This window comes from Mixophyes fleayi, chromosome 6 (assembly GCF_038048845.1).
Source record: "Mixophyes fleayi isolate aMixFle1 chromosome 6, aMixFle1.hap1, whole genome shotgun sequence".
Taxonomy (NCBI): domain Eukaryota; kingdom Metazoa; phylum Chordata; class Amphibia; order Anura; family Limnodynastidae; genus Mixophyes; species Mixophyes fleayi.
Window position 1 is genome coordinate 157142733 of NC_134407.1, and position 22599 is coordinate 157165331.

Genomic DNA, 22599 nt, shown 5'->3' on the forward strand with positions numbered 1-22599 from the left:
AGTTACTAGATCCAGATATAGAAAGGATGCAGGCCTAGCAAATAGGTAATATAAGACTGGGGTGGTAGATGAATGTGCTTGGTTGGACGGGTTACTCTGTACAGTGTCCAGAATAACCCACCCGAAAATCAGGATCGGTCCATAGTTCAGGCCCATGGGGCATTTAGTACCGATCACAGAGGAAAAATGTCTCAAATGTCCATTGCTATGAGGTACAGCTTAGATTTGGTTTGTAATCAGAACAATGTCTGAGTTAACTAGCTGGCAGCTCAAGTTAATTAGCTGGGTCAACAGGTAATCTGAGAGGTAATTAGGTAAGAACTTCTAGATGATATGCAATGTGCCTCCACAGTAATATACTGGCTGAAAATAGCTTTGGGAATGTATTAACATGTATCAATATAAATGTTATTGTATCAAAATGTATCACAGACTCAGATTGTGTAATGTGGCAGATACAGTGTGTCAAATGTCTTGTTGTTTCATTGTCATTCCTTGATGTTATATTGTAACCCTTTGTTTAGTGTATTCAGCCAGATAGCTAAATGAGTCAAGCCATACCATTTGTATAATCAAGGTAACAGAGACAATATGTCTAACAGCTAAAGTGTCCACTGATAGACCCCTGCTGTAAGGGGGAGGAGTGAGACATTTGACCTTACTCCCTGTGTATACAGCCAAGAATATAGAGAGAGCAGAATGCCAAGAGAGCTATTCTAGCTTGGAGCATCCTAGTGTACAAGACATCAGTAAAAAGGACTCTGGGCAGGCATTGTAGTGCTGCTGGAGGAAACCCTACCAGGACAGGGTCTGTGTGAGCCAGTATCCCACTCTGGGCGACATGGTAGTTGTCTAGCTAAATGGTAGTGGTAATATTGCTGGAGGATAAGACTCTGAAAGAGACTGAGGTTATTACTTTGGAGTGGTGACTGCAAGAGGCTGCTGGAGGATAAATGCTACAATTTACCCTGTATCTTGTGAACGTCTTTTGGTGTTGTGCTGTTGTAATAAAGCCTTATTTTGGATATACTCTGGTCTACTTGAGTGAGTTGAATCAGACAGATGGTAACTGCCATCCTCAGTGCCGTAACTAGACATTTTAGTGCCCTGGGCGAGACAGGGCACCGGCGCCCCCCATCTAAGTGGGGGTGGCATTTGCCAAGTGGGTGTGGCCAACATAATGTGGGGGTGTGGCTAGCACTTTACTGAAAGAATTCTGTTACACATATTTGCAAATGCATGATTTTATATATATATATATATATATATATATATCCGTTATTTAAGATATAAGGAAATTTACAAAACATATGTGGGAATCGATTAAAGGATACTAATAGATTTGAATGGTGGGCGCATATTATGTATATAATAAAATGTAGGTTTTCCCAGGCGCAAATGTTATAAAGTGAATATAGTGTATTATTGTTTGCAATCTAACTAAACCAATATAATATTAAAAATTATCTTTTATTGGATATTAATTACACATTACTTCAAATGTTTGGTTAAATTAAACTTACATAATATACAATTCTGTCCAGAAAAAAAACATACATAAAACACAATTGTATACATTTATAAGTCTCTGTAATATTATGCACCACATGAAATGAAAGTTATTTCTTATCAGTGTTCAGCACTGAGGCAAACATGTGAAATGGTTAACAGAAGACAACCAGTTAAAATTCACAAAGGTTCTATTTATAAACAATGTCCTAAATGAACATTCCTCCTAATGTTTGTAAATCCTGAATATTGGCATAGGTGTCCAGGAATAGTGGAAACGTTCACTTACAGTTAGTGGCAGTATATCCCTTTCTGTGTCCGGTTTCTATCTGCAGAGCTTGTTACCTCACCTAAATAAATTGGAGGGTGATAACCTCCTGGATGTGGCGTGACTGCAATACACACGCACGTGATGAGAGAGAGAGATTAACTTTCCGCAGTGGAACGCATGTGCGTTCCACCGACAGGAAGTTCTGCATTTGTAACGCAAGTTTGCGTTCCAAATGCCGAACTTCCTGTTGGTGGAACGCACATGCGTTCCACTGCGGAGATAAAAGGCTGAAGATAGGGCTAGGTAGCGGGCAGCTGCTGCGCCCCCTTGGGCTTGCGCCCTGGGGGACGGCACTGCCCGCACCACCCTAGTTACGGCTCTGGCCATCCTAACTATGAGTTGTATCCTCAGAATACTTCAACATGCATTAAGGAAGAGGACTGTTAAGATAGAGGTGAAAGCACACATATACAGGACAAGGTCTTATCTGGAAAGACAGCAAAAACAATGGCGACCCTTCAAATGGACAGTTTTACAAATATTTTGAGCAGGCACAATCCCAGAATTATCATATAGCCATTTACCACATAACTTATAACTGCATTCGATAAGTCATATGGCAAAGATTTAAACATTAAGTTAGAGGGCCTTTAGAAGAAGCACGTATGTGTGCAATCCTTTCACATACCTTTCAGCAAATCGGAATGGCACAATTTTAATATAGTACAATTACATAAATATTGGACTACCATTTATCTTACAGTAAAGAGTTTTACATAGTCCCGATTTCCAAAGGACAGTCAGGATTTTAGTGAAATAAAAGTGACCTGCCGAAACACCGCCATGTATCTATACCCCAAATCTGGTTGGTCAGGGTGTGGCCTATTTTTATTCGTTTTTCCTTTTGAAATGTTCAGTGGAATGTTTTTGTAAAAGAAAATATTAAGAGCTTCTTGTTGTCATGTAAAAAGAGTTTACATAATAGAATATGTCAGTGAAAGAATTATGCCCTTCTACACAGAGTTTACAAGGAACTGACATAAGACGTACTGATATTACATAATTATATTATATGGATTATGCGCATATGGCAGATGGAGGCAAAACACCAATAGAGGCATTTAAAAAGGCTATGTAAGAAGCAATCCTTTTGTAAACTATCCTTTTAGTGTTAGTAAATTGGCAATTGTGTTAAAATGTCTCAAGCTGCTAAAAAAAGATTTTGTGAAATTAAAATTTAATTTAAATTAAAATTTTTGCAAAAAGTTGCAAAGCAGTTACAAGAATGTTGCAAATAGCGTTGAGATTAACATTATGGGCAATTTAAATATAAGGCTTTGGATATAGTGAAAGTGCCAAGTGTTTTTTACTAACAGGGAATAAATGTTGAGGATATTTAGTTAACTTATGCAAACATGAATATGTTTGCACTTAGCTTTTCCATTTCCATTGCCTTATATAAGCATTGAAGTTTAATTTACTTCCTAGAATTAGCAATCCGGAATACATATTTAAAAGAAATGTGTATATTTTTGGATAATTCGATTCAATCTCGGACTCCCATTTACTGCATCACACTTTACTATACAATACTAAATCATACTTGCCAACTTATGCAAGTCGGCCTCCGGGACCTGCTGGGGGGGAGGTGGGCGTGCTGGGCTCAGAAAATCGCGCCAAATGCCACGATTCTCAGAGAATCGCAGGATTTTGGATCTAATTCTGCCCACTGCACTAGGAAGTCAGCAGATGTGGGAGACTGCCATACTCTCCCGGGAGTCTGGGAGACCCACCCGGAATCCAGGAGTCTCCCGGAGAGTTGGCAAGTATGTACTAAATATCATAGGCAATATAGTCTGACTTTCACAGTAATGCCACTAAATTATTGTAGCTTGTCACATGTTTAAGAGATACAGGGGTTTTAAATCAATGTTAGTTAAATACAGTCAGGGGCACTAGGGGGCTTGGCAGTGGAGGTCATAATGCTCCAGACCCATCCTCCCACATCTTCAGCTCCATGCTCAGATGTGAGCTGCTAAAATCATATGTAAATAATAACAGTAAGGGCTTATCACATTTAGAAGACAAATGATTTTAGGGCTATGGTTACAGTTTGTAGCCATCTGAAATCATAAGCACGTAAAATAACATATGAATCATTCTGATATTCCTCAGTGTTCTTCTTTCGAATTACATACATTGAGGTTTAAGCTGAGGATCTTAAAATACAGTAGGGGAAATGTCTGTTTGTACATACATCCACATGAGAGTTTTCTCAGGGAAAAAACAATGTCTTGACCTATGTAAACAGCATAGGTTGCGCTCCATTGGATCTGAATTATTTCACCAGTGATTTTCCCAGGTTAGGTTTAGTTTGGAGTTCAACAACAACAACTGTATATTTTCTGTATCATCTTATCATCTAATGACTTGGAGAACAAAGTGATTCTTCTAAAAATAACCTGTCATACAAGTCAGGTACTGCACCTTATAATCATAAGAAGAAAGGATGTAAAAGAATAAAGCTAATGGATGAATAAGTTCAATGGATAAAGGTAGATCTTGTGAGTGAGTGGGGCTGTCCAGCATATAGAGATCTACCATAGCGAATTGTAGGTCCACAACCGCTGGAGAGCCCCAGGTTACTAAAAGCTTCTGTAAAGAAATGAACAGTTTCACCTCCTTATACTCAGTCTAAGCTGTGCCCTAATATTACATTGCATTACACCGGAAAAATAACATTGCTTAATGTGTAGTGACAAGAACTGTGGATCTAACCTAATGAACATTGATAAAAATAATACACACATTTCATTTAAATAATACACGTTTGATTAACTTCATGTTTTGTGCTGAACATGAGCATAACTATTCTGTTAATGTTGTTAATAACCCTAATATTACATGAAACCTGATTTTGTATACTCATTAACACCTCTGGCTATAGATAATTTCTGCTGTTTAGGCAAATTAAATTGCATTTCTTGATGTTTATTATTTTGAAACATCTCTTTAATTAGGGTGTAATTGTTTTTGCCTCAAATCTGGATTTATTTTTTATTTTTTTTTCAACCAGTTTAATTATGTGCAAGTTTATTCATTGCAACTTCTATCAGGGTAATTATGTCTGATCATTCATGGAAGAGAGATATATATTTTGGATTCATTACATCCTGATCAATAGATTGCATATATTTTCTTCTTTCAGAAAAAAAAATACATTTAAAATGTGCTTTATTTGATGACGAATAAATGTGCTTTATTTGACGAATAAAGAGCACTATATAAATTCCATTAACATGTCATCCATATAAAAAGTGGTTCACTTATAAATACTTGTTGGGCTGGCTTTATGCTAAAGTACTTTTGGCAATTGCCTTTTAATACCTCTCACAAAGATAGAGTGGCGGGGTCCATCTTTCTTTTCAAACTTCTAGAACAGAATGCCTGAACATCATCCCCAACCTCTAATATATAAACAATGGGGGTCATGGATGAACCTGGACAAAAAAAAAATTTAATTTCTGCATTTTTATGGCCTTATTGAATAATTACTTTATGATGCATTTTGCAGACTCATGATCTTTGAAATTTCCTTTAATTCATTTCTTTTATGTTCAGCTTAATTTAATGCTCAATTCCACAAAATAAAATTAAAACCAGGGAAAACCGGTTGCGATATTATTATTACATAAAGGCCTAAAAGGTATAATAGAGCTAAGGGAATGTTTTATATTCTCTAGCAAAGAGTATCAAGCAATAACTAGTTCTGAGGGCTTTTCTCTCAGGGCATGGATTGTCCATCTACCACTACATCTTCTCCCCACTGGGATACTTAGGTACAATAAGACACCCTCACATAGGAACGATTTCTCAGACCCACCTTTAGCACTGGCAAGCCAAAGAATATTTAACAACTTCACCGAGCTACCACTAAATCTACTACAGACTGGCATACTTAGTTCACCAGTGTCATACAATGCTGCAGTCATGCAAAATTGGCTATGCAGTTCCGCTACACATGCACAAGACAGCTAGATACCTCGCGCAATTCACATATCAGCAGGTGAAGTAGTAAGTTAACCCTTTTTGATGATATTAATAAATAGTGGTGACAAGATATTTTGTTGCTAATAAATAGGCCCCATAGTGTACATTTGGTTAAATACACATGCTATGTATTTTATGCAACAAAATAAAAACTCAAGCTAGTTTGATGACAAAATAGAATACAAAATCTAATAAAACACAAGTTTAACACAAAATCTCCTTTTCTCCCCTCTATCCAGCACACATCCATTAATGTAGTTCTCTTCTCCCATCGTCATGTAGTCTCAGTCAATTTGTTCTCACCATTGATTTTTCCATTACTTATACATTGTGCCTCTCCTATCCTTGCCAGTCTGAACAGATTGCACAAGGGAAACATTAAGAGACGCCAGTTCTGTTCATTGTTCTCCTGTCTTTGAAGGTTTACTAACGGAGAAGGATGGAGGATACTGTGTGTGCACAATGCCATGTAATCTTACCAGATACAACAAGGAACTGTCCATGGTGAAAATCCCAAGCAAGACGTCTACCAAGTATTTGGAGAAGAAGCTTAACAAGTCGGAGAAGTACATTTCGTACGTTGTGTTGTAATAAGCTGTCTGCACTATGATACTGTCGGAATAAGGGGAAGCTTAGAACTATACACATAATTATGTAAATACACATGATGCTACTACACCAAATAAACACTAAACTAGTGTCTGCAAGTTAATGATAAACATTTTCTGCTTTATGAGTTCAGAGTTGACCTAAATGGTATGTTCTACATACTGATCAAATTGCAAGGTACAATTACAGTAGATGTCTTCACAAAACAGCAATAGAATCAAAGAGCAACATGGATCCAACACGCTCTATGTACTAGAGTAATATATGCTGAAATAAAGACCTGACATGGTTCTCGTAGGCACAGATGAAGAAATTAGTAACTGCAAAATAACTGCACAACTCGACTAACTGTATTCAGCATGATGGTGTAAGATCGTCATCATGTTTTGCAAGGTCTTTAAGACTTCTTTTTATAACATAACACAGATTCTATAAATTTAATTTAAGATATTCTATCTAGAGTATCAAAATGATACTAGTCTTAAGCACCTGGTGCTGAATTCTCACGTTTGGACTGCCTTTGAGCCTGTAAGCAATAAAGAGTGTACCCAGTCATGCTTATCACAAAGGAAGAGGTCAATACTCAAAGCCTTCGGCCCACACAATTTACTGGGTTAGCAACATCACTAAGGCCCTTTATGACCAATAGCTATAACAATGCAACCTACTAATTCACCAGGAACCAAAGACATCACTACTTCCTTGTAAATGTATATCTTGAATATTGACTCAACCCATAAAATGTTTGCCTCCACTACTTTTAGATGGTGGGTACACATTAAGAGGCTCCCCGCTAATAAACATTTCCATTGCTTTCCCTTCTAAACAGGGAGAACATTCTTGTCCTGGATGTGTTCTTTGAAGCTTTGAATTATGAAATCATCGAGCAGAGAAAAGCATATGAAGTGGCTGGGCTGCTCGGTGAGTATTTATATGTTCTAACTGAAAGGGTGTATAGCTATGTGACAATTCCCAGGAAGGGACATATTGTTCCTGAAAAGAAGAAGAGTGTTACAATCTTTGTGTTACTGGATCTTTAACGAGTGTTCACCTTTTTGCTTATTTGCTGGTACGTTCCCTTCTGCAACTTTGACTAAGTACATTGCTTCATGGTTTTTTTTTTAATTATGTGTATGAAATGGTCAAGTGTTTATTTTAGTCAGGTGGGGAGAGGACACAAAGCTGTTCTCTGGGCACAGTAGCATCCATCCCATATGAGCTGTGCTGCAGACCTGCTCCGATGGGAACAAACAAATTGGTCTATGGATACAAACACATATCCTTAACCACAGAATGAAGCTAGAGAGAAAAAGCAATGGAGTTAGTAAGAGTTGCGGGGAACATGTACAAGATCATAAGTCCAGCACGTCTCAAGGTGGTAATCCCTTCTAAGCATTAATAAAGTTCCTTAATAGATCAATATGTTAAAACTAATAATGGTTTTATTATACTTTATAAGCATTTGCAATGTCTAAACTTGAGACTGTAGTGTGGTTGCCAATCAGCTAGTGTCACTGACTCTGTCCCATCTCCACCCACAGGTGACATTGGGGGTCAGATGGGGCTATTTATAGGAGCCAGTATCCTGACAATCTTGGAACTGTTTGACTACATCTACGAGGTGAATAACAGAACTGCCCATTGCCTAGTGTTACAAAGAGAATGTCTGCTCTGACTTTAGCGAGTTGTAAAGTAAGCACAAGCCTATATCTGTGACCGTGTACACCTACACAGCATCAGCAACTAATAGATAAATGTTCAGTGTCGATTTCCTTATAGCTCTGAGTACAAATCATTTACAACTCAATTTGGCAGAGTGAGAGTTATCGCATAAGAAACAAAACAACAAACATAATTTGAGTAAATTACGTATTTAGTTGTACAAAATCCATACACTCATTAAAAATCGAGCAGAAATCATCAGTTCTTTTCCATGTGGCCTTGACAGGTGACTTTACCAGCATTCTATGAAACTAGCAGAGTACATTGTCTTGCCTCTATCTGACTGCTTTGCACTCATCATCATGTGATTATTCTGCTGTTATGCTACATGCGAAGTGCCAAAGCACAAAATTAGTAATACAAACCTATAATGTGGTAAGAGGCCTTGTCTCTGTAGAATATGGAAATTACTTTAGTATACACTTTAGTATACCATTAGCAGAATATGTGTGGATAAACAGTTTTTAAATAAACTAAACTATTCTAATTTTTTTAACAGTATTATAGTTTGTTTGGAGAGAGGGCCAGTAATTTATTTTGGACTGTCTCTGCATACATACAGCGGGCATTTACTAAGCACAAAGGCCATAATTTGTGTGCACTGAGCTTTCCATACCTATATCATTCCAATATCATTATTTTAAATGTTAACATATAGAAAATGGAAATGAATTACTTAATGTATGTGAAATAACAACAAATGCTCACCATAAAGCTTGGCAAATTTCATGGATTATGGAAATCGGTGACGGTTCATCAAGTACAGGTGCACTGGAGTGACTCAAAAGTTAGTGCTAGTCAGGGAGGGGAGGGATTTACAAGTTCTTGATAGGGAAGTAGTACTTTTCTGTACAGAAGTATTTTAACTAAATGCTATATAGGCGTACTTGAATACTCTTATGGAATTTCTGGGAGGCTCCTGAATTTCAGAGAGTCCTCCCAGTCTCCCGATAGAGTAGGCATCCTCCCGGATCGTTTTGGGGTGGAGCTTAATGATGTGATCGCTCTGTTAAACCACATCCCCTCTATGTAATGATGTAAATGCCGACATTTCAGAGCAGTGGGTGGACCTAAATAGGACATGATTCATCGAGCCCCGCCCCCACACAACAACCTATTCTCCCGGGAGCTCCTGGAGGCCAACTTGAAAAGTTTAGCAAGTATGTTTATAGAAGAGAATCAGTTAACTGCAATACTCTGAAATCCTGCTTACAATCGGGAGAGTAGTGTTGGTGGGACTGCATTGCAGAGCTTGAGACACATTTTACAAAAATATGACATTTTGCAACAGTTTTAGGCCATGGCAAAAATGGGGGTCATTTATGATTGGACACAAGGCTGGTTATTAAGTGTAAAAAAAAAACTTTTTCATGCTGCACATGTGCACAGAAAATGTGTATCCTGCGTCCAATTATTCTGTTTTTTGCGTATTCCTGGAGAAGCAGAACGGGGAAGGGAAGGGGCACACGATTCACCGCAAATCGTGTCATTGAGGCGTCCATCCTGTTCACTTCACTAGGAAGTGTGCTGGATGCGGGAGAATGGCCTGCTTTTCTCTAAGTTTGCGACCCTGACTTTGGGAGTCTCCCGGGCATTTTGATAGAGTGTAATTTGCTCTTGACTTAGAGGTGGACACTGCTCAAGATATGATTGTCAGGAGTCATATCTGTTGCCGGTGCTGTAACCCTGATACAAATATACGTGCTGATGCTGATGATCAATGTTAAAAAAAGGTGGACATGGGCTACTGCCCTGGGGTTTCTTGCATCACACCTGACAGTGGGTGTTTGGGTACATAAATGAAACCAGAAATCAGCAATTTTTTCTGTGGCACTACTGGTCCCAGCAAAACTTGGCATTGATAAACTGCATGTTTACAAGGCAGTTTGTAAGACTATGAACATTTAATGCCCTGGTATACCGCACCTGCTGGGACCTGTAGTGCCACAGAGAAAAAAGACTGTTAAGAAAAATCCACAAATACTGTGACAAAATATTTTATTGAAATAAACTCCCCAAAATCCTTTTTGACCAATTTATTGTAGGCGAAATGCATGGAGAGAATCCACTTCTTTCTTACAACTTTATAATCCATAAGGAAAAGAAATAACAAACCCAACATATGACAGATACTGCTTCTTGTGGATCTCCTTTGTGAATGGCCTTTCATTAACTAACCAACACATAGCAGCTTTACATTGAGGTCAGAGAGTAAGAGATACATTCTGATTGAGGTCTTAACACAATGAACCAATCAGACCAGCTTTCTCACACTCCAATCAAAATGAAGCCACTCTGTATATTATCAGTGGATTAAATTGTACTAATGTAGTGCATTAGAGTTTAACTTATACTAACCAATCAGAGTGGATTTCTCACACTCTGTCTATTCAGAACAAAGCTACTTTGCATAAATCAGTAGTATTGCTTTTCTATAGCAGTACAGGTTTCAGGGTGTCTTAGGTGCTAGGGTATGTTGGAACTTCTATTTTTACAAGCTCCAGCATGCACTACCAGACATGGGTATGCTGACACACCCAAGCAGTTTGTTGGTGCCAGGGCTTGCTGGGACTAGTAGGACCACAGATAAATGCTGATTTCTGACACTGAACCATTATTACCCTTAGCACCCAATGGCCGGGGTGTTAGGAGGAACCCCACTACTTTCAATATGCAGCTGTTTTTTCTTAGAGTTGCGGGCTGATTGTGGCTGTGTGGCATTATAGCAGGTGGACCTTACAATGCTGGTCACCAGACCAGTCTGTCATAGCCCAGTGCTTGTTATGGCTTTTGCAGGGGTACCCCATGCTGGTTGTACCCTACAATTGCTCAGCCAGCCCAGGATATACACTAGTGCTTGGATCACTTTGTGGATGTGGGGGGTAGTTGTTATTTCAGGTTTTTTTTTACTCTAAAACGCCATTCATCATAAATCATCAACATTAGATGATGATGAATGGTGTCACAAGTATGCCGCTGCTTGATGATACGTTGTGCAACTGGAAATAAACACATTAATGCATTTTTTTGCAATACATATCTTATGCCTTTGCTTTGGACACCAATGTGTCAAACTATTAATGCCTGACGCAAGAGACTTAAAACAGAAAAAATACTGAATCAAAGCTATGTGCCATTTCTGTAAATGTTGTGTAAGGAAGATGGCCACTTTCAAAAAATATCCCTTATTTAAAATATATCCACCTATTATGTGGAGGGGAGTTTTATCATTTAGCACTATGCAGCAAAACATTGCTTTGTGGGTGAGAGGTTAAAAAGTAGCCAATAGATTTCATGATCAAGGTTTGTACTGGTGGTTGTTATCATCATACAAGGCATACAGCTGTATTCACATACCTCCAAACTGTCCTGTGGAATTGGAAAGGGAAGTGGACTGGTCGAATGTGAGTAGGTGGAATGGGGAAGGGGGATTATGTGAATTGGGGGTACGGTTTATTTTATTAACCATTTATTAATTGTTTTATCTGGATATGTTGATGTCCCTCTCTAATACTGACCTAACCAATATTGTTGATTTCTAGCTGATTAAGGAGAAGCTGTTAGATCTCCTGGGCAGGGAGAATGAAGAAGGAGGACGTACAGAGGATCTGGTGAGTTTATGCTCAGTGATGGGTATAATGCATAATGGATTGATAGCAGACAAGATGAGTAGATATAGGCATATATATGGCAGTGAGATCACATACATGTGAGCTTGTCAGAAGCTAGACAAAGAGATCATATAACTATAGGTTCACATGTAAGGACAATCCCTCACCATACAGCTTAAAAACCATAATGAATGATCATACTTAAAAGTCACCTTTCTCTTCAAATTGTTATCTGGATGTGCACCATGGCATTATTAAGCACTGTCTTATGCTGTAGTACCTAAATGAGGTACGTAACCCCTATCAGCCCATTCTAAGTGCACTTCAGTTGGCTATCCTGCATCAGAGGAACCAAAACAATTTAATATGGGTTATTGCAGATTTGCACTTTTCAACTACCCCCAATAACTTGAAAAGTATTGATAATAAATACCTTAGTTCAGGGGAAGACAAAATACTCTAGAATTCAAGAGCCAGACAGTCAAATCTAGGAGAGAGCATTAACTTTTAGAGGGGCAAGAAAAGTTGTGACTCCATTGACATAAAAAAACAACAACTCCCAAAAGATAGGAACCAGCACTATATTTCTTAATTGCAATGGCTCACTGGCTCCTGGGGTTTAAATAAATGCCTACACTAGCAAAGTGGTCCACTCTGGCATGAAAGTGTCAAGAAGCAGAGAGAGATGATACTTGCTATTTTTTTTTTTTTTTTAAAAACACTTTTAAATAAGAGGAAGCTTATATTAAGAAATCACAGTTTAGCATGATAAAGGCAACAGAGTGTATTAAATAGAAAGCAGCCATAGTTTTATTGGTAAGACAAGAAACCAAATGGTATTTGAAGGTGAACGGAAGCTCTTGGAGATAGAAGATAAGGAGACAGCAATTATGTTTTCAGAGTTGTAGTTATAGTTGAATCAAATCTGATAGCAAATAAGATTGAAAATGGAGTTGTGGATTTGAAGTGATAGCACTAGTAGTGACATGAGGTAAAGGCTATTGTATGACCGAAAATTGCTTTGTAACTTAGAGGCAAGCACAACTCCCTAGAGAGGACAGTAGCTGAGATAAGATAGAGTTGCAGGTGAGTGTAACTAGTGACTTAACAAAGCGGAGAGGACAGTAACTGAGATAAGATGGAGATGCAGGTGAGTTATTAGTGATTTAAGAACGCATAGAAGTGACAGCAGAAGAGGGAAAATGTAGAGAACGATATACAGTATGTAGGCAAAAGAGATGTGAATGAAATATAAGTTTACAGTAAAATAAATAAAGAAGCAGGAAATAGATGACTCCATGGAATTATAAAATTACACTCTCGTAATCACATTATTAATAATAATAACAATTATTATTATCTTTCATTTATAAGGCACCACAAGGCTTCCGTAGTGCCGTACATAGGGGGTTAAAACAGACGGCAAAATTATACGTAAATACAGATAATAACAATCGGTTCAGAAAAGTTGAATAATAAATACATGGATGCCAGTAACAGAACAAGTTACATGGCATACAAAAGCAATACAGCAAAAGTGAAAACAGGAACAGAGAGTGGGCAGAATGAAACATAGAGTACAGGCATGAGACATAGGGCAGATGACTCTGCCCATGAGAGCTTATATTCAAAATGAATGGAGTAATAAGAGACACAATGGAGCAAATAGGACAACAGGCATAGTGGGGTTCACTATGGTGCAGAGGTCTGCAAGACACTGATGCCGTCATGTAGAGAGGCCTAGAAGGAACCATGGTGGTGCAGGGGCCTAGGTGGTACAGAGTGGTGGAGAGTCCAGATGGGGCAGAAACCTATTGGGGAAATGTCCAGTACTGTATAGGGGCCATGAGAGTGTCTGGGCCCAGGTAATGTAGAAATCCGGATGGTAACCAGGGAGGTATGACAATGTAATCAGCAATGCAATAAGTGGTAAAACAAGAGTAAGGCAACACTATGGCAAAATAATGTTATGATTGAGCAGTACAATGGCAAAGGTAATGCTGTGCAATATTAGTAGAGTAAAGAGTGAGGGTGAAGCAGGTAAATAAACAAAGATAGAATGACCAAGTAACAATGTCCTGCACTGTGAATGAAGACATGGAGTGGCAGGCTGCAGTAAGTGAAGCTTAATGTCAGATATCAGAGGTTGTTCAACTGTGTCATTTAACTTTGCATTCCCTAACTTTGTGAGAGAAGCCACTTAGAGGAGATTCATTTAGACGCAAGGAGACTCCGGAACATCCATGGGACACCTCGCGGCAGAAATGTGACAGAAATCTCTGCTCAAAAATGAGCAGAGATTCCTATCATAATTGCCAGCAATGTGCTCAGAGCAATGTCCGCGCACCACAACATCATCAATTGAATTTACCCATTAGTGTAGGAAACTGCAACATGTCCTCTTTACAGTGAATGCTAAGGTACAGGTGGGAAGAATACAAATGAGCTGATTGGTGAGCTGAATATAAAAAGAAACGATTGGTCTTAGGCTAGATGAGAGCAAGGCTAGAATTGTGTCATCAGCAGCCTAACACAAATGGCAATAGATAACAAATACATGTTACATACTTAAAAAACACAGTTTTCACAGATGTGAAGCAGAAGTTACAATAAGGTGAGGTTCAGATTAGGAGAGGATAAAAGTATTAGCAGCTGATGTATATACCTGGGGATGAAAAAGAAGAAATATGGTTAGCTGTAATTTAACTGTGCATTTCCCTACACTTTCTGAGAGAAACCACTCAGTGTAGCAAACACGTCCCCCCTTAGAGTGACATAAAAGCCACAGCATGCCCTTCCAACCTCTAGACATTCCTTAAGCATGTTTAAAAGCATGAAATATGATCTATTCTCTCTGCGGCCCCTCTTAATTTGAAGCAATACCACAGATTTTCTATCGCCGCTTATCGCAGCAATAGAAAATCTGTTATCACCACAATTTATTATTAAAATATCACAAAAGCAGAGTGAAATTCAGCTACCCAGCGATATTGGATGGGAGCAGTGAGGCTTCACCTACTGCTTTGCTGTTCCAGTCTTGGGGTATATGTGCATGCTGACCCAGCTAGCCAGCTCATTGGAAACAAAATGAATAACATGTAATATGTAAAACAAGAAAAAGAAAATATTTGAAAATATTTAAATTCGAAAAAAATGTAAATAACAAATAATTTGTTTCCTTTCATGCTATCGTCAACCTGAGATGATGATATTGTAAGGAGGCTAGCAGTGGTATATGAACTGCCATGATCCTTGCTAGATAGGCTTAACCAAGCTTTCGCCAGAGAGAATCAGCAAACCTCTTCACTGGCAAGGGCCAGTGGCGCACGCAGGGGGGGTTTCTGAGTCTCTAGAAACCCCCCCCCCTGCGCTAACTAAGTGGCCACTGCGCTAACTAAGTGGTATTGTATACAGCACTGCCGCAGACGCTTCTTAGACAGCGCCGCGGCTGCTGTATAGGACAGCGCTGGCGAAACTGAGCTGCTGCGTATGCGCAGCAGCTCTCTCTGGGTTTTTTTTTTTTCTTTTTGGAAACCCCCCCCGACAATCCTCCGTGCGCCGCTGAGGGCTATAGGCAGAGGTAGCTTTTCATAGATACGGAAAACACCCATTTTCACAGAGATAGGGCTCTTCCATATGTAATAAATAGGCCCCTTTGTCTGCTTACACAAAGCTCTATATTTCTCAGTCAAATAAAATTCATCTTCTTACACAGAAAAGACTATATTTGTACTGCTCATTTTATATTTACATAGTGTATATTTTTCTTTTTACAGAAGCACTACAGCGAAATTAAAAGGTAGTATGTAGAGTAGGACTGGCCAACATGTGGCTCTCCAAGTCTGTTGAAATTACAAGCCCCAGCATGCTTTTCCTGCCGATACCTAGCAGGGTATGCTGGGAGTTGTAGTTTCACAACACTTGGAGAGCCATTGGTTGGCCAGTCCTGCTGAAGAGGTTAAATATTCAGACTACCCCTCCTTTATTATTGTCAATAGATTTGTTTATACTATTCATAGTCCATCCAAAGCTGTGGATTCAGAAAGACCCAAAATGCAAAATAATTGTATAAGGTTATTTGACATTCTCTCTTTTCTGCACTGTGTGGGGAACATTTATGAAAACCAGGGGTGCAGATAACTGCCACAATGTGGCACAAAGTTGCTGTATAGTAGATATTTGCAACATTTTAAGTGGAACATTTGCCTCATTCCACGTTTGGTTGCAAAATGTTGCATGTTTCATTGACAGTATCTGGCCCCATTCATACCCACTACTACAGCAGAATGAAATAATTGTCATTGTCTTGGCTCTATTCATAGAATATAAATTATGCCACATGTGAATTTACAAATATAATGTGGCATGATGAAGCAAAAGTGAAACACAAAGATTGCATGACCAGAACATCATACCTCCGTGTAACAGTCTGTCCTGTAGCAAAACTGAATTTGTGCAAATATCATCACGCAATTATCATCATGTAATTTTGCTCATCTGTTCTGTATATACCGATAGCAGTGTAGCAAATTGTAGCTGTCAATTTCCTAATACAGTTTTGTAAAATGCTTGCTAAATTGTTTGTACATTGCTTGCAGTTACCTGTGCAGTAGGTTTCATAAATGTCCCCCAATACTTCTCACTACTGTGACAAGCTTTGCATGTCAGAGTCCTCCTTTGTGGATTTCATTTTTCGTTCCCCCTAATGCAGAAGAGGAAGCACTCATTAATCAGGTACATGCATGAACAATTAAGACTTTAAGGTAGAATTACCTTTTAAGAAGTGTACATATAATGGAAAGTTAGTACTGAACATAAATCCAGTTCCATATTTAATAAACTGCAGGTTTGAAAAAGGGGAGGTGTTGCCTGTAGCAACCAATCAGATTCTAGTTGTCATTTTGTAGAAAGTACTAAATAAATGATTGTTACAATCTGATTTGTTGCTATAGGCAACATCTCCACTTTTTCAAACCTGCAGTTTATTAAATATACCCCTTTCCTGGTTTCTTCATAGAAACTGATCTGGTAGTCAAGGTATAGATGCCGCAACACATTGTTCTGCTGATATAATCTGCAAAAAATAAGTTGGACAGTCTGCAAATGACACCTTCCCCTGACATCTATGATCTCCATTGTAACAGCCTATAAAATAATGATTTGTTTAACTGTCTGTGTTTCTTTATCACGCAGAGTACCTGTGACAACATGCCAAACCATTCAGAAACCATAAGCCACACTGTGACGGTACCACTGCAGGCCACGCTGGGGACACTGGAGGAAATTGCCTGTTGACGCCTTGAAAACACTCTTCATTTTGTGCCAAAAGTGTAGCGGATACAGCATGGTGGACAGAGAGAGATCCCCACCTTGAACCCTGAGAGTGGGATGAGGGGACAGACATGGAGAAAAATCTGTATACTGCCAACTGTACACAGCCCTGCATGCCTGCAGTGTATATGGCACTGATCCTCATATGATGTTTGAGGAAACCCCCTCACAGACACACAATGCACACATGTTGCGCTGTCCAGCTACATGTGCTGAGCGGGTTCAACAAGGGGGTTTTTATAAAAAAAGAAAAAAAAATGAAAATGATAAATTAAAAATTCATACAATGGTTAATGTGTATTTTGTGTGGTATGTGTGGAAGAAAATAGAATTGGATTTAAAAAACATGTAAAGGCCAATGATAATAATTCACTGGTCCCAAATAGAAAACATGGCATCATGATGTATTGCCCTGCCCTAAATAGCAGCATTCTCCTAAACACAGTGGGCCTGATTCATCAAGGAACATAAACTGCAATTTTGTGCGTACAATCCGCAAAATCACTCTGCACAAGCCCAGAACGGACTCATATGACACAGAATGCAGTCACGTGCAATTCACCTTCAAGTGCAAGGACAACCTAAAGTGGGCATCTCAAAAGTACTTGTTTTTCAGCCGTATGTCTTGCTCCATCTACAGGGCTGGTCTAGGTGCCGCTTACTAATGATGACGGCTGTGTGTGCATGCTATAACAGGTGTATGCAATCAGAAGCAACTGTAAACATGTATTTTATGTACAGTAGACATTAATAACAGTCTAATAAATGTATCTCATAGGGACCAATTACCGTTTTGTCATTAATGCCTATATTATCACCAGGTGACATTAATTCAATATTTTCCTTTTCCTGTGCGTTCTTTTTGAGAATTGATATTCCACACAGGTATTGGAAGTAACCTGCAGTGTCCTGTGTAGTAGAGCTGAGCAGACCTACAATGGTACTCATCAGGACATGTATCTTTATATCCGCTCCTTGTCCTCTGGCGTGCGCAGACCTGAACTACTTGCACTCTGAAACAAACATACATTGCGCTCAGTATGCTTCCTTTGATGAATCAGGCCCGGTGTGTTGTGTGGGCTGAACCAATATTCATGAGAATGCAGCCTATCAAGTAGCTAGGAAGCAGTGATGTTCAGGAGCATAACTAGCCAGTTGTGGGGCCAATATCAACATTTTATAAGGGCCCCCATATACCATTCAATGGTGAAAAACTCACATTTACACACAAGGGTTCTATAGGGAAGATGGGACACCACAATTGTGGGCCCCATAGGAGCTGCACCCCATGTACCGTTGGTAGTTGGTCTTATTTCTCATTGATGATTCCAAGTGACTTTATAGACATTCTTGTGGATATTGGATCAATTCCCAAATGGCTACCTCTACTGTGTGTATGGGACAGGTTGCCATTTCAGCTTTAATTATAATTATGTGTTGGACTCCTGACATTTACCAATACATACTACTATGTGTTTAGTCTCTGTACTAAACCATATGTCATAATAATTCTGGTCATTTCTTGTAGATGCCACTGGCTTTGTTTGAAAAGCTCAGGGGTGTAGATACACCAGTGTTTCCATAGTAACAGCTTCACTAGAAGGACTTTTGTGACCCCATAGGTAAATCATAAGGGACAGTGTGACATTTACAGGGCTTGGCAATCTACATGTTTTAGCAGAGTGGTTTGTGCTGCAAACATGAAATCAAACTGTATCTCACAGTTAGCTCAAGCTAGTACTTTAATGCCCAATATTTTCAGATATGAAACATTAAGGTAAAATAAATGAATCAATGTTACCTGGACATTTCACTGCATACCTCCATCATATTTAGGACAGTGTTCTGATGGGATCTGATGCGGGTCAAAAAGCTGAGACTACATTCATTTTTACATGTTGTAACATCACCATCCATGTCAATGTGTGTGAATCCAGCATTTCAGACAGTACATTTCTACAAAGCAAAACATCCAAGCTTCCACCCACTTTACTTTCCATTGTACATCTTATCTAAAAAAACATTGGGCCTGATTTATTAAGGAAAATTAAGCAAACAATCGAGTGAGTTTTCTTACTCAAGTTTTATGGATGAAACCATTTTGCAATGCAAGGGGTGCAAATGAGTTTATTATTTTGCACATAAGTTAAATACTGTCTGTGTTTTCATGTAGCACACAAATACTTGATAGCTTATTTGTACACTGGAATTTAAAGTTGATCTAGGACATGCCCTACCCCCACTATAAATCTGTCCCCACATTTTAAATGTAACTCCCCCTCCAATACAACATGGTTTTGCCTTACTTGCTTACTTTTGCTTAACTTTCCTTACTGAATCAGGCCCATTGTGTCTGTGAATTTCATAATGTGTCTTGTTATGTGTATATATATAAATAATTTATTTAATATTTATTCACATTCTTCTCAGAAGTGTTATCTGGTTAACTCTGTGACCCTAGGAATACAGCGTTCACGCAGTGACTGTGAATGGCTAAGAAAATCTAGTTGCATTTCCAAGAGCATTTTACAAGCTGTCCTCACAATTTCCTGCACATTCTGTGTATGGTGTGCCTGGGCTCAGCGCTGTGTGGGGGAGAGGGAAGCTATTTGCAGAGTCTAATCAACGGAAAGTAGGTAACACACACTGTCCTCAATTATGGACACTGGGCATAGATGATGCCACCTGCTGATCCGCAAGCACAGTTTGCTTCTCTACAAATACATACATCCAATTACGTGCTATTATGTTCCTGCTGAAGTTAGAGTGACCTGCAAGGCTAATTTCCTCTCTCTCAAGTACATAACGGAATCACACGCTACATACCAAGGCTATCTGTCTGTGTAGCTTTTACCTGCAAACTTGGAGCACTGATTAAATATTTTTTATTTTAAAAAACAATATATTTTGTAAAATGCTTCATGCTGACTTTGTGATTTAAAGGGTACTATATGGAGAAGATAAGCAATCATTCTACCATTTTCATAATTTTAATAGATGCCATTCAATTTGCTCAACTAAGTTAAAAACTATATCAGCTTTAAATTCTGTTAAAATATACCAGTCGCCTGCACCATGGATGTGCTGTAGCTGTCTATGAGTTGGATGAATATTCTACCTATCAATTCATTAGGAATTAGTGACTTCACTGAGGTACCAGGTACTTTGAAGCCTTGTGGCTTAGTAATGTCTCTAGCTACTAGTGAATTGAAATGAACGAAGTAAATTTTCAAATGTATAAATGATAATTAAAACTGGTTTGCCTGTGCAGAATAGCGAAAATATGTCAATTACATATTAGTAGTGATAAAAGCACTGCTGATGACATCCTTCATATCATGTGGTAAATAATACATTGTTTTTGCCACTTTCTGTGTTCACTGACACAAAGCGGTCTATTGAATTTACCATTCATCTAGGGCTTCTATTGGCTGACCTTTAATTATCCAAGCATAACAAATTCATCTATGAGTCTGAAAAGCATTTTGAATGCAACATAAAAAGACAGAATAATATCCTTTCACTTATGGATTACATGTGTGGAAAATTCTAGCATAAATGTATTTATAGTATATGGCAGAGTCAATTCTTTGTATAATACACCCCTGGTGGTTTACCATAGCGCTGATACCCAGGGGTATTGAATTTCTGGACTCTTTATAACTTAGCGTTCAATGGTTAGAAACAAGTAGGCACAGGGTTAAGGGGAAAATGTATACATGTTATATTTTTAAGCAGACATTACATGTAATGTTTGTAGTGTGATTACTTTGATACAAACATTTTACTCTAGAAACAAGTGATTTGGGTGTCTCTCTCTCTTTCTTGAATTACAAGATACAGTATGTCCTCCGTGGCTTTCTGCATCTATGTTCTTTAAGTAGAAAATGCTAAAACCTTCACTATTGAAAGAATCCTAGAAAATAAAGGCTTCAAATTCAGTTTTCATGCAAAAATGGAAGCCACTTTTATAGTACCATAAGAAATGGATGATCATGTCTATGGGGCAATCAACACAATGCCTGCTGGGACTTGTTGATAAACAACCTGTCATGTTAATGACTGTTTCGTATGTGTTTTGTAATATACTGTATATAATATATTACCTGTCCATGTTAGTCAAATTGGACAGAAATCATGTGGTCGAGGTCACGTGCATAAAAGTGCACATTGTGCACAATCACATAACAACTATGATGAGTGTGGGGTGCTGGGCACTTTCAGTAATGATTAAGCCCGTCTCAGACTCCTCTAGTCAGGAAGAATGCCAGTGTCACTTCCCTATATGGGTTTAATAACCATGTGACATTATTATATTAGATATGATTTCTGTTAAAGACATTTACCAAGAGTCGTAACCATCCTGGAAACTTATGGGACACTGTTATTCATAGTGACAATTGGGGCAACTCCTACACTAAGTGTTGGGTTGGACTTTGTATATTAGTGCTTGGCTGAGGAAAGAACAATCATTTGTCACTAACAACCAGAATTAAGCTCTAGATATGAATGACATAATGCAGTGAAATTGTAGATTGACTCCAGAACCTTTCTTATGGCTGGGTGTAGATAACCCTACAACATTGTCATGTTGATAAATTTTAGTATCCAGACTATGTAGTGGTCTGAAAAGGGCTACAGTTTGCTCTTTCTATCCTGCCAAGTAGACAGTTCAAACATTTCTCGAATATGAAGTGTTACCCTGGAGAGCACTATGTTCTGTTGTGAGCACTGACTGCACCAGCTATTCTCATCTCTCACAAGCCCTCTCTTACCAATTCAATTTCTGTACAATGGTGAGGAGGGGGGAGCAGATCCATCACAGTTAAAGAGCTGGAAATTAGCTCTCAGCGTGTAAAATGTTCCGGATCCAACTGGCTCAATTTACTTCCATTCTCCTTCAAAACCTCCCTCCTTTTATCGATTGGCGTTCAGTGAGAAGGTAAGCGGGTCAACTGTACAAAATACGGGATAACCATCTGTTCTGTGATATTTGTGCATTTATTCCAAGGCTTCACTACACAATAATAGATAGAAAAACCAGCAGGTTCAGAGAATAAATATAAAATATATCTGCAAAGCTCAAAACAAACATCACACAGTGAAGGTACAGTCACTCCCCCCCCCTCCCAAATAAATGTAACAAAATACTAGAAATGAGTATCAGATTTAGTGGACATTAGTAGACGTTTTCAGTGTTCTACAGTGTGTGTTGCAGTACGCCTCTATTTTTATTTAAATGACAAATGTAAAGTATTAGAGGTTATTATGGGCAATTATGGGTGCTAGTTGGTGCACCAGAGGACATAACAGTGTAATAAAGTCTGCACTTACTGTATACACTGGCAAAACACAGGCTGACGTTACCCACATTTCATGATTGGGGCAGAATGACCTGACTTCCCAGAGAAGTAAAAATACAGTTTGTCAGAAAGACATCTTACAGTCAGTTGAATGTTCTCAATGTATCCAGCCCTACATCTAGAAGTATGCACT

The 22599-nt window shown here is 38.6% G+C and overlaps 1 protein-coding gene across 2 annotated transcripts in view; it reads left to right on the plus strand.

Moving 5' to 3' along the window:
* ASIC2 (acid sensing ion channel subunit 2) overlaps positions 1–17397 on the plus strand; it is a 648661-nt gene extending 631264 nt beyond the window's left edge. For both annotated transcript variants that reach the window (XM_075176874.1, XM_075176873.1), the window contains exons 6-10: positions 6252–6405; positions 7269–7360; positions 7981–8060; positions 11704–11772; positions 16966–17397. In XM_075176874.1, coding sequence (XP_075032975.1) covers positions 6252–6405; positions 7269–7360; positions 7981–8060; positions 11704–11772; positions 16966–17067 — 497 coding nt within the window. In that variant the 3' untranslated portion in view covers positions 17068–17397. The remainder of the gene's footprint in view (positions 1–6251; positions 6406–7268; positions 7361–7980; positions 8061–11703; positions 11773–16965) is intronic.
* The last annotated feature ends 5202 nt before the right edge of the window (positions 17398–22599 follow it).